The sequence below is a fragment of the Miniopterus natalensis genome, chromosome 11, assembly GCF_054644295.1.
Source record: "Miniopterus natalensis isolate mMinNat1 chromosome 11, mMinNat1.hap1, whole genome shotgun sequence".
In the NCBI taxonomy this organism is placed as follows: domain Eukaryota; kingdom Metazoa; phylum Chordata; class Mammalia; order Chiroptera; family Miniopteridae; genus Miniopterus; species Miniopterus natalensis.
The window spans coordinates 10255144-10268071 of record NC_142091.1 but is presented as its reverse complement, the minus strand read 5'-3'; the positions used below and the strand labels follow the sequence as shown (position 1 = coordinate 10268071).

The 12928-nt window shown below is 49.2% G+C and overlaps 1 protein-coding gene across 2 annotated transcripts in view; it reads left to right on the top strand.

The window, feature by feature from the left end:
• Positions 1 to 12928, top strand: part of ZBTB16 (zinc finger and BTB domain containing 16) — a 174919-nt gene that overhangs the window by 73435 nt on the left and 88556 nt on the right. For both annotated transcript variants that reach the window (XM_016208941.2, XM_016208942.2), the window contains exon 2: positions 12000 to 12097. In XM_016208941.2, coding sequence (XP_016064427.1) covers positions 12000 to 12097 — 98 coding nt within the window. The remainder of the gene's footprint in view (positions 1 to 11999; positions 12098 to 12928) is intronic.

Genomic DNA, 12928 nt, shown 5'->3' with positions numbered 1-12928 from the left:
ACTCTCCTCTTGTCTGGTGAACTGTCCCTTTGTGGCCATTAGTTCTCTTCAGAAAGAATACAGAAAAAATACACCACTGATAGGCTTTTCTTAAAAAGACGTGTGATCGGTGTTGGTGTTTAGTGTTGAGACTGCCACCTCTGTGCTGACACCTCTGTGCATCAGCTCCGTGCCACGGACTGGCCATCGCATCCCCTGGGGGCGCAGGGGGCACGGAGGAGTTAACTAATGCAGTCCAAGTCAAGGTTAAGAATCTCTTTTTTCTCTCCATCTTCTGTTTTAAGATAACACAGCTTGTGGCATATCGTTGGTAAGTATGTCTGTGAGGTGGAAAGTCCCAGCACATCCAGAGAGCCGCCTGTGCCTGGGCTGTGGCCGGGCCTGGAGTAGCTGGTGTTAGGTGCCCCGAGCCCGCCAGCTCCGCAGGCTTACGAGTTAGGAGCTGCAGGGGACACAAGCTGCCCGGTCATTTCCCCGTGAAAACCAGGCCCAGCGGGAGGAGAGGATGCATATTTGTTGCTTTTATTTTGTTCTTCCTTTTATCTCCATGCCCACACGCTCGGAGCCTCTGGGCGTTGATAAATGTGTGCTCGCACAAACACACTCACTGTCCCTTTTCGCTTGCCCGCCTGTGTGCCACACACACACACAAACATGCGCACAGCCCCAGTACACCAGTGCCGGGTGTGGACACCAGTTGTAAGCCTCCCCTGTGTGGCTCGGCCTCCCTTTGCCACCAACCCTTGTCCTTTTCAAAGCTCCCCGTCGGGAAAGCTCATAATTTTTACACCACACAGCCTTGACTGGCCATTGCTGGAATTGCCAGCTCTTTGAAGCGCTTTCTGCTGGGGCATTTACAGGCCGTTTTAATTACCCGCAGCTTGCGAGGGGCCTTGCTCTGTCCCAGCCTTTGTTTGTTTGTTCTTTGGAAGGAGTCTGTGCAGAAAGGAATACGGTGGCCTTCTTATACAAAGAAAGAAAAGGGGGGAAAAGGAGTTTGGGGAACCCCTAACACAGCTTCTCCCTGCAGCCTGCTCCCAACACCCTCCCACTTGAATGAGCTCAGGACAAGGAGCCACCCTTGCTCTTGGCTGGCCCATGTTCTCAGCTCCATGGGTCCTTCTCCCAGAGTTTGCCTGGGATATTTTTGTTTGTGTGTGTGTTTTTATTTTAAGTATTATTAAATATATTTTCAAACTTCCCGTCGTAGACAGCAGGGCTGTCAAATAAAGCTCCCCTCATTGCTGACGAAATCAGAGTCAGCTGCACTTAAGCTGGGATCCAGCTCATATTTTTTCAACTCAACCTATTTAAGGAGTGTGTGTTATTAAATTATTGAGTCTGGACATGGGGTGGAGGGAGGGGTTTGAAATCACATGCGAAGGTAGTACCCACTTTGAGTGGTCTGGGGTTTTACTTTCCTGCCTTCACTTTTCATTTGATTCTCTCTCTAGAATGAACTAAATATAAAGAGCCTTCTTGGGGTTTCTGTTAAACACGAGCGTGGCATGTCATGTCTGCAGATGAAGATGCTAGTTTACCAGAGGAGCCTTGGAAATTTATCCCCTTCTCTGTGGGCTTTTACGGCAGCAGAATCTTCATTCATTTATTCATTTAGTCCAAAAGTGTATGGAGCAATCAGAACACTCAAACATTGCTGATGGGAATGTAAAGTGGTGCAGCTGCCTTGGGAAACAGCTTGGCAGTTCCTTAAAAGGTCAAATACAGAGTTACCACTGACCCAGCAACTACTCCTGGGCATATACCCAGGGGATATGAAAACATACGCCCACAGATAAAACTTGCACACAAATGTTCAAAGTCACACTATTCATAATTGCCAAAAGGTAGAAGCAACCACATGTCCATTGACTGATGAGCGGATAAATTAAATGTGGTATACCCAGACAGTGGAATATTATTTCACAATAAAAAGGAATGAAGTACTGATATAAGCTACAACACGGATAAACCTTGAAAACATTGAGCTAAGTGAGAGAAGGCAGACACAGAAGGCCACACATTGTATGACTGCATTTATACAAAATGTTCAGAATGGGCAAATCCATAGAAGGAGCTAGATTAGTGGTTGCCAGAGACTCGGGGAAAAGAGAGTGGGGAGTGACTGCTGATAGGTATGGCAGGATGATGAAAATGTTCTGACATTAGATAGCTGTGATGGTTACACAGCTCTGTGAATAAACTAAAAACCACAGACTGGTACACTTCAAAAGGGTGGTTTTTATGGTATGTGGATAATATCTCAATAAACCTGGTACTTAAAAATATGTACTGAATGCTTATTATGTACCAGACACTGTTCCAGACTCTGAGGGTACAGCAGATGGCTTCTGTCTTCATGTAGATTGCAGTCTAGGAGAGATAAAGAATACTAGTAAAAAAACCCATGTATACCTATGAATTGTATTAAGTGCTAGAAGGAAATTTAGTAAAGTGCAATAATAGAGAATAGCGTTGATGCAGAACCTACTTAGATGGACTGTGGTTCAAGTGCAGTCTCAGTTTCCCAGAGCCTGGCACACAGTAGGGGCTTAACAGATAGCAAGGAAATAGCAGCAGGGTCGAGGCAGTGTGCCCCTCCTGTAGGAGGTTATCTAGTCCCTTGGAAACCCAGCCTGGCCGTGGACTCTGGGTGCCATCATTCGGCTTACCTGTCTTCTTAGCTCCTCTGTTTTTGCTTCTCTCTGGTTGGGATCGGGGGATTCCATGTGTTCTCTCTTTTTCAGTATATCCTTTCTTGCTGGCCGTTTTCCTGCAACTTTTAGGGGTGGCTCTGGGAGGACATTGGGCAGAGTGGATAGTCTCTCCTCAGGTGGGGAAATGTGAATGTGGATCCCGAGCTGAGACGTTGGGAGACTTGTACCTGTTTACATGGGATAGTAAGTTAGTTAGTCTCAGTTTTCCTCATCTGTAAAATGGGGACAGCACTTTTCACCAACCACAAGATGGTTGAGATGGTTCTCAGGAAGCCCTTTCAAAGTCACATGTGATGTATAAATATATTAACATCATTATTATAAACCTCCATTAACTCAATTTATATATTTTTTGCATTTTTGCTAGAAGAAAAAAAACAAAGAAATGGATCTCTATTTGGTTTTTGCCATTTTCTATCATTAAAATGGCAACTTTCATGATGTGACTTGGTGCTGTGCAGGTTAATCTGCCCAACGTCTTGTTTTCTGTTCATAACTGATGTTTGGGGTGATGGCTCTACAGCTCAGAAGCCTCACGGAAAAGTGGTTTAACTTCCAGTGTGCAGGGGCAGAAGTGAGGCAGAGCGTGAGGCAGTGCGCATTGCGAAGATTTTCAGAAGGGCTTTGTTCCCGGGGACGCTCTTCTTAGGCCCTTAACGAGCCTGTTATTTTCAGCAGTCTGAGGATCCTGGCTGGCCGTGGGATGTGAAGGTAGCATTTGGGCTTCCTGGCTCAAGTGAGAATGTGCAAAAATGAGCCCCAACAACCAGGAGATGACGTTTCCTCCTCACACCCAGGCAAACAGGAAGGTAAAGGAGGAATCTGCAGCTTTCTGAAAACTCTTTTCTCAGAAATTGACTATTTGTGCTGGTTTGATGCCTCGTATAGGTGTGAGAGAGAGAGAAACTAAAACCCTCGCTCATCCATAGCCATCGTTCATTTCTTTTCCAGAGCTTTGTAGGGCCTGGAGAGTATTTTGGATTTATTTTTGTTTCCCTGGGCTGACATCATGGTGCTCTGTTTTGGGTTTGGAAAAAGCTCTGAGAAGCTATAAATCTTGAGGCATTTTACTATTTTTCCCCTTCCCTTTTTTAAAAACACAACTTTTCTGGTTTCTTTAAAAAAAGAGAGAGAAAAAAAGAAAGAAAGAAAATAGCAAAAGTGTGTATTGATCCCTCTCGCTCCGATCTTAGCTGGCCAGGCTGTAATACCTTGCTTACATCCGCCAGGTTTTTGTGCAGTTTTGCAGCATCGCCCTAATCCAGTGAGCATAAATAGAACATTGCAATCATATTTGGCTACCAGGAACTTCGCAGATAAGCACACTAAAACCTTGTTGAAAGAGACTGTATGAGATTGTGTGCGATAAGATCATCCTAAAGCCCAGCGCGCAAATGAAAAACTTTTGTTCTTGGTGAAATTTGTTGATAGAGATATTTCAAATAAATGACTTAGGAGAACTCAGTATTTTAAAACAAAGGACCAGTTCTGTAGCAGCCAGAAGCCCAGGCCTCCTGGTGCTCACTGGCCATGAAGATCCTTTGAGCAGTTGCTGCAGGGAGATTAGCTCGCCTTTGTCATCTCTGCCATCGTATTTGAACACACTCAGGCAGCCTTATCTGAAAGCACTGTACTTGGTGTGGTTATGGCCATGGGGAATGCCATTGTCCTTCTTCATATTTTCAAAGCTCAGGACAGCTCCTTCCACTCTTCAGTCAGCTCCAGGTTGGCCTTGATCCCAGGCCAAGGCAGGACGCCTGGCTTTCTTTCTGAAAACCCCGAGGAGGCCTTTGCTTTGAGACAATGGGGGCAACTGTTCTTATACTGGTGTGTGTGTGTGTGTGTGTGTGTGTGTGTAGAGGAGGTAGGTGTTTTTACCTCTACATTTTTCTCTTCAGATTCCCTTGCATGTTTATTCATTCATTCGACAAAAATGCACTGAGTCCCCCTCTGTTCTGGGCTCAGTGACAGAGGTTGAGGGGATGACTCTGGTGTGGCTCCTTCATGAAGGAGGTTTTGGTCCGGCTCCCATAGGCCCATGTCAGCCCTACGGCCTTGCTGGGTCATGCACCTGATTGGAAAGGACCTAGGAAATCATTGGATTCAACCCTTGCAGTGTTGCAAAGGTGTGGAGTTAGAGCACGAGAGGAGAGGTGAGTGGTCTCACCAAAGTCATTGGGTGGTCACTGACAGAGCTGGAGTGAACACCACGTCTCCTGCCCTCGGCCCAGTGTCTCAGTCAGTGTCACACCTTTGCTCTAGGTGATCCTTGCGAAAGTGTGCCCTCCTTCCTATTCTCACCATCTCCCATGGCTCCATTGTTTGGGTGCCAGCACGGGGCACTTGCTCTGTCTCCCCAGTCCTGCAGCGCGGAAGGTGTTAACCCCCACCACTCTGTTAGTTCTTGGTTGCACTTTAAATCCATTGTTTGAAATCCTTGCCTTTTATTGGTATATTTACTTTATGGCATACATAAAGAGCTGTATTAAAAAATAAATTGTGTTGTAAAAGCATTCGGTAATGTTTATTAATATTGACTAGTCAGGGAGCAACAAACTCTATTGCTAGAAGGATAATTTGTGGTAATACCAGCTAAGCATTCCCAGCTTGTCAAATGACTATCTAATCTCAACATTCGAAAAAGTGAGTGAAAGGATAATTTCCCTTATGCCTTGAGAAAATGAGTGACCCATCCTGTAGCCAAGATTAGAACCATCCCTTCTTTTTTTCTTCTTGGAGGAAGCAGGCCTCTCTGATTCCAGGCGCTCCCAGGGCAGGGCTTCAGGGCTCAGGTAGCTCCTTGTCCTGGGGAGGCTGACAGCGGGTTCACCCGCAGTAGCCTCTCATGTGTCTGCTCTGCCTGCGCCTGTGCTGAGGGGTCGGGAGGCAGAAGTAGATTCATGGTTCCTGTCTGCAAGGAGCTTATAGTTTAGAAGAATTTGTAATTGGCTAAGTCTTGAATCGTGGACTTGATATTCCAAGAAAGTACATAAGGAAGATGACACTGGGCCTAACTAGTGTCATTGACTGTTTGGCCTCCCTCTTGTCATTTGAATTAAAGGTAAATAGCATTGAAGGTACCTTTTGAACGTAAGGGTCTCGGCTCTAGGGGGAAAGAGTAAGCTGATTGCTACGTCCTTGGGTCGTTTTTTCAGTTCTATTTCTGCTTGGAGAGGTGAGCAAGGCCGGGGGCAGGTTCTCTTCCCACTGGGTTTGCAAGTCATTAGTTGCTTTTGAGACTGAGAGCATTTTCAGAGGCAGAGCTCGGTGGAGGGACCCCAGCAGGTCAGTGCCACTGGGCCAGGTCCTGCTCGGAGAGGAGCAGGAGGGTCGTGTGGTGGCTGGGTCCCCGTATGAGCAGCAGCAAGCTTTTGAGAGAGGAGGGTCATTTAGACTTGGGTTTGGATCTGATCCTCGGAATCTCCTGTCTTGTCCTTGTCTGTTCTGAGTCCCCCTTGAAGCCCTGCGGAGGCCACGTTGATGGTCACGGGATCAGAAAGCAACAGCCCAGGTATTGGGGTCACTTCTATATGTGGTGCCGCTCAGACCAGGGAGGCAGCGAGTTGGAAGGACCTGCAGGGCCACACTGGCCGGAGCTGAATGTTGGTGCAGGGGATGGAGTCAGTGAAACTGGGAACAAGGAAAATATTACCTTATCAAAGCCTTATCACTTTGTTTTTATTTTTTCTCATTCAAAGGTGGGTGGTCCAGCTGCGGAGTTCCCTCCCGCTCGCTTTCTCCAGGGGCCACTCCTAGTGCTGGTCTGACAGCCCAGCTCACAGGTCAGACAGCTTCAGGGCCCAGGAGGAGAGTGAAGAAGAGAAGCCCTTGGGCTATTGGAACCGAATTTTCCTCCCTAAACGTCCGTCCCCTGACCACTGGTCTGCTCTAACTATGTTGTCTCTGGGTGGAGGAACTTGGGAGGAAGTGGAACATTGGCGGTACTGGGCCTTGAACCCCTCTCGCAGGAGACTCAGGTCATGTATTAGAATGTTTTTAAATGAACCTATTTCTGAGATTGGGTGTCAATCTCGCCTTTCTCCTAGCATTGCCCCCTGGTCCGGCCTGGTCTCTCTGGTTACTTGTTAAAAGGTTCAGACTTGCTTAGCTTGGATTTCTCATAATGCTTCAGTTCTCTTGAGCAAATAGCTAGAGGTGGGCTGAGCGTCTTCTGCATCCCCCAAGGAGCAGCTGGTAGGGTCAGCTGTGCTCGGAGGCTGTGGGTGGGGAAGATGGGTCTCTCCTTGCTGCCACTTACTCTGCTGTTGTGTTCCAGGTCGGCTGGGGAGGGGAAGGCTGATCCCCCAGGGACAAGAGATTGCTCTGAAGCTCAGGCTTTCTGCAGCGATGAAAGAGCCATTGGCGTTCCCTGTGTGGACCTCAGGGGCCACAGGGCAGAGCGCAGCATTCGTGGAGGCTGCCCACGACGCTCTTGTACTTGTAATATTGTTAGGATGAGAGGTGGGATGCCTACACCTCACCTTAGACAGAGGAAGTTCTTCAGCAATATTGACCAGTTCCTTCCAAACTACGCCTGTGAGGAAAAGGGAAAATAAACATTGTACTGTTTATATATTAATGTTATATTCTGCCATTGCATCATTTGCAGGCTAAAGCAGATGAAACCTTTATACGTTTTCAGACTCACAGTAGTACCCAACTGTTTGGGTGAGCGTGGACTTGCTAGCTTGGTGAGATTTGTGTGGCTGAGAATCTGAGAAGGAAACAGTCTTTCTCTCTGGTTACATGTTAAAAGGTTAAGACTTGCTTAGCCTCAATTTCTCATAATGATTCAGTCCTCTCGAGCAAATAGCTAGAAACCTGTTAGTGGTTCATTTTTTCCCTGTCTTTTTTAACAGAAGTGAAATCTGTTAAATTCGAGGTGAGTTTTACCCGATGGGGTAGAGCTAGGTGTAGGGGAGAACTTGAACCTGTTCCCCAAAAGTGGATGGCAAGGACCTGAACGTATGGGGGAGAGAGATCCTCCATGGAGTGTGGAATGGAGATGCTTGGGCCATGCTGGAACTGGGTTACTTGCAAAGCGGAGCTCAGCCATGTTGCTGCTTCTTTGAGCGGAGAGTGTGAAAACCACTCAGAAAGGTGCAGAAATGTCCCCTGCTGTCCTTCCCTGATGACTTCAGATGGCCAGGAGCAGTTAGACCTTGTGGAAAGACAGGACCAGGCTGGGAAAATATGAGCGTGTGTGGTAAGGCAGAAGGAGATGGACAGAATTTCCATTTTAATCCAAGAGCTTCGCAGCTGCCTAATGCGGTCGTGGCGGTGGAGGTTGTAGCCTGGAGAGTGACAGACCGTGAGCTCATACAAATGCGCACTTTACTCCAAAAACCATTGGAATTCTGCTTCCACGGCGGCTGTTCTGCAGACTGTGCCGTAGAGAGCCTGCTGGTCGCCAGGCCCCGGAACGCACTCAAGTCCTTTTCCGTCAGTCCGGGGAGGGCTCCGCTTTGTCGCTTTCTTCCCTTGCTGTCTGAACACGAATGAAAGGTAGGAGCAGGCCCGTGCTTGACGCCACCGAACTACCGGGCCTGTGAGTAGTTCTTTCCTGGACTCTGTGCTTCACCCGGGCTCTGTGCCGTGGGAAGGACCTTGGTTCTTGGACTCCTGGGGTCACGTGGACGCCTCTGGTAACCTGTGTGGGGCACTGAGTTAGTGGGTCAGGTGCAACAGTGTCCTTATTCCAAGGATTGGACAGGATAGAACACCTGTGTCTCTGAAGGCTGGGGAGTGCATGGCACCAGAAGAGAGTTTGGTGATGAGTTCTGGAAGATTCTTTCACTGAAAGATAGACCACAAGTGAGGAAAGGAGGAGACTCAGGTCATGTATTAGAATGTTTTTAAATGAACCTATTTCTGAGATTGGGTGTCAATTTTTTGCTTCGGCTCTCCTAGTCTGACTGCGTGGGTGTCGTGGGATACTGCCCAAGTGGAAACGTGGCTCAGAGAGAATAAATAGTACCCTTGGAGGCAAGGTGCAAGGATATGGGTAAGACTTTTGAGAAATAAAATTTTGGCTCCAGAAGGGACCAGAACCTTAGATATTACCTACATCACTTGACAGGTGGAAAAACTACAGAGAGATTACGACAGCATGACTTGTCCAGGGTTATAAAGCAAGTTAACGGCCGAGTGAGGATAAGGGCCCAGGTGTTCTGGCTACTCGCCCGGCGGCCTTCCCTGTGCTCGGCCACCTCTGTGGTAGACGGTTAGAGCGTCACCTTTCACGCCACACCAGTGCACTTGGCCAAGCAAGCCGTTTCCACCAACTGCCTGGCAAATCGCTCTCATCCAGAGAAAAGGCAGGGAGGTTACCCAGAAAGTGTTCATCTCGGTGAAGAACTTGGTGTGGAATCGTAGGAAGAAGAGATGGGAGTCCGCGGGCACATGTTTATCCTGGTGGTGGCTGCTGAAACCTGGAGACTGGTCCTCAGAGTCCTGTAGGAAAACAAATCCAAACGGTGTTTGTGCCCCTGCTCCTCCTGACAGCACCTCCTGAGGAGTGGGCACCCCTGGGAACTAAGCAATCCCTAGTGAAGAAAAGGGTGAGAATAAATAACACTGAAACTCATATACTGCCAACCACCAGCCCTGACCATGAATGTGGGCAAGAGGTTCACTTGCTGAACCACGTGTGAATAGAGCTTTGCCCCTCTCTGGACTGTCTGTTAGGAAATCAGGTATCTGCCGTGCCTGCAGGTGACAGGAACACTCGGTGGTTATGCACGTGCGTTCTCGTGTGCCTGCACACACACTCGTATGCCTGAGTACATACAGCGGTCTCCCCCTTATCCACTGTTTCGGGTACCCACAATCAACCAGGGTCCTAAAATACTGAATTTTCGCAGCCATCAGCATTGTCTGCTCCCAGCATCCAACTATTCACATCGTCATGGCTGGGTGATGCAGGGTCACCTAAAGCAGGTGACCCTCCTTCTGACGCATCTCCAGAAGGTCAGTAGCAGCCTAATGCTGTGTTGAAATGTTGGTCTCAATTCATCTTACCACGTAGGGATGTGTCATCTCACACCATCATGAGTAGAAGGGTAGTATGGTGAAATATTTTGAAAGGGAGAAACCCCATTTACATAACTTTTATTACAGTATATTGTTATAATTGTTCTGTTTTATTATTAGTTGTTAATCTCTTACTTTGCTTAATTTATAAATTAAACATTATCGTAGTTAACTATGTATAGAGAAAAAACATAATCTATGCAGGGTTTGGTACTATCTGCGGTTCCAGCATCCCTTGGGCCGTATTCCTCATGGATAAGGGGAGGCTACTGTCTTCAGAAACACGCTTTGCCCAGAATGCTGTTAAGACATGTCCCAGTGCCCAGCATTGTGAAATACATTTAGAGTCAAGAATGTTCAGTTAAAATGTTCTGTACTGTTACTATTTCTCAATTGGGGTGGATCATCGTGGCCAGAAGTAAGATAACACGGGGGTGGGGTGCACTGCAGTGTCACAGACAAGGGTGTGTGTGTGTGTGTGTGTGTGTGTGTGTGTGAGTGAGTGATTGAGAAATCATTTGTTGTCTTTGGCAAGGAGGTAAAGGGAAAGCCAACAAACAAAGCCGTGATTGAGAAAGAGCTCTGCTTTGGGACTGGGCGTGGCTGCTGTCAGTGCCACGCACACTGGACGCCACATGATGTCTTCAGGCCGCTGTGGCCCAGAGACTGGGGCTGAGGAGGCTCACCTGGGGGCTCACCTGGTTTTGACACACTATGAGATTTGGAAGGTGATGGCAGTGGGTGGCTTAGTTTAGTTGTCATGATCTGGGCCCTAAGGGCCAGATCTCGGTGCTGCTGGCTTCAGTGTGTAACACTCCCTCTCACCTCCCACGTTTATCTAATGTCAGTACCAGCAGCTCGCCAACCTTTTACTGTGGTCTTAACACATCAGCATTCTGATTGCAATAGAGTGTTGTCTCTAGGGGCCTTGTATCCTCCTGCCTGCCCCGCCACCCTTGGCTCCTGCCCTTGGCTGCCATTGCCCACCCTGTTCCTCAGGGCCAGGCCCCTGGGGAGGTGGTCGGGGAGGTGCAGAGGTGGATAGAGGTGGATCCTGGATTTGGCGGAGGCATGTAAGGACCGGAGAATAGGAGTGCGGGTGGGAGGAAAGTCCGTGTTCCTGGCCAGACAGCCCTCATGCCAGCCAGAGCTCTGCTTAGAGCCCCGGCCTTGTGTGCACAGACCCTCTTCCCAGTGCTCAGCTCCCACTGGCCTGCCTGCTTCCCTGCATCTTGTTGGCTCCATTTCTGGCTCCTGACTGAGCAGTGGGGTCTGGTGGGACAGGCCCTGGGTTTGGGAGCAGGGCAGAGCACTGTTGTCGGCTGGGCCTGTGGTCACTTGTTGACAGGGCCTCTGTCTTCCTGGGGTGATCGTATGTGCCAGACCCACCACTCAGAACTGCAGTGATGATACAGTGAGATACCGTGTGTGAAAGTACTTTGGAAAACCAAAAATGACTGCTCTCACCTTTCAGTTACAGACTATTACCTGGTTTCTTGAAGCCTTTCTTTCTGTCTGTCAGGGCTGGGTTCTCATCAGGGGATTTGGAAGGTGAAGTAGGATCAAGAAGTGGAGGAAAGACATACAGCTGGGCCTCTGGGGAAGGGTGTGCGGGTTGGGGAGTCACCGTGGCTCTGAGAACATCTGGAAGCTGGAGAGAGAAGCCTCTCGTGTCCATAAAGACATCAACTCATTAATAAGCTCGTTCAGTGCCTGCTGTGTCCCACTGGAGTGGGAGCCGGGACGTGAGAGTAACGGTGCAGGCGCGGCCCTCCTCTCGCGGGGAGCAGGGCACCCGCAGTCACAGTACAGCAAGGGCAGTGCTGTGACAGAGCCACAGTCTGTGCCAGTTTGACCGTGAGCATCATGTCTGTCTGACTGTCCCGGGGCTTCTTCCTTCTGCCCTCTGAAATTGGATCTGATTTTGTGTGTGTGTGTGTGTGTGTGTGTGTGTGTGTGCGCGCGCGCGCCAGTGAGTGAAGCAGTGGGAGGTACCCTGTTCTTCTTGCCCCTGGACAAGACCAGGAATAGATGCTTCCTTGCAGGGGTACATAGGAAAAAGGGGCACTTTAGGCAGTCTGAGGATCCCGGGATATGTCTCCGTCAGTGCCCAGCTCCAGCTCCCACTCCCTCCACGTCCCTTCCTCCTGTTCACCTGCCAGAGGGAGAGCTGCAAAGCCCCCAGGCAGGGGTAGGCCTGTTTTCTGTCCAGCCAGAGCAGCACCAACCTGTCTTTTCCTTTCCCTACAGGAAGCTGCACAGCGGAATGAAGACGTACGGGTGTGAGCTCTGCGGAAAGCGGTTCCTGGATAGTTTGCGACTGAGAATGCACTTACTGGCTCATTCAGGTAGGCAAGGGTGCCTTGGCTGCCCCCTGAGCACAAGCAGCACCTCCTGCCCTCTTACCTCCACAGGGATGTCCCCACTGCCGCAGGGCCTTGCTCCGCCTTGTCCCCGGGTGCCCCCTCCATGCTCATGGAGCGGAAAGTCCATCCTGACGGTGTGCTCTACCTTCCAAATCAGACTGCGGTTTCATTAGCAAAACAGTTGTGGAATTAGGTTCTCGCTCTCTAATGAATCTGACTATTGGGTTCACATTATACAGGAGCCTTTAATTAAATAGATATAGAAAGGTTGGAACACAAAGCTAGTTACACCGTGCTGTGTTTTGCAAGTTAATTTTACCCAGTTCTAGTGGGGTTGACTAGGCGGCTCTCCGCATTTTTGCTCGTGTTTGGGCAACGCTGCTCTGCCCCACTAGACGTGAGAAGGGGAGCAGCCCTTGACGTCAGCGCGCCTGGGTGTTCTTGGTGGAAGGAAGGACACAGCAGGCCTCCTGGTGCTGCTCTGAGGTCCAGGGGTCACCTGGCTTCAGTTGTAGAGCCCTGCCCCCCACCCCACTTCCCTGCCAGGGCCTGTGCACTCTTCCTCCTTGCCCGCTTCCTTTCAGCTTTGGCGTCACATTTCGGGTGAGAGGAAGGGACTCTTCTTATTGGGTCTCACTTTCTCATGTCAGCTGTCAGCATTGCTGGGTCTTTCCCCAGATGGCTTCCAGCTTCTGGACCCCCAGGCAGGTTAGCATTTGTGAAGTGAGCATGGGCTTTGGGGTTGGGCAGATAAAGGTTCCATCTTGTCTGTAATATGTGCTAACTGTGTGACCTTGGGCGAATCTGCCCTCT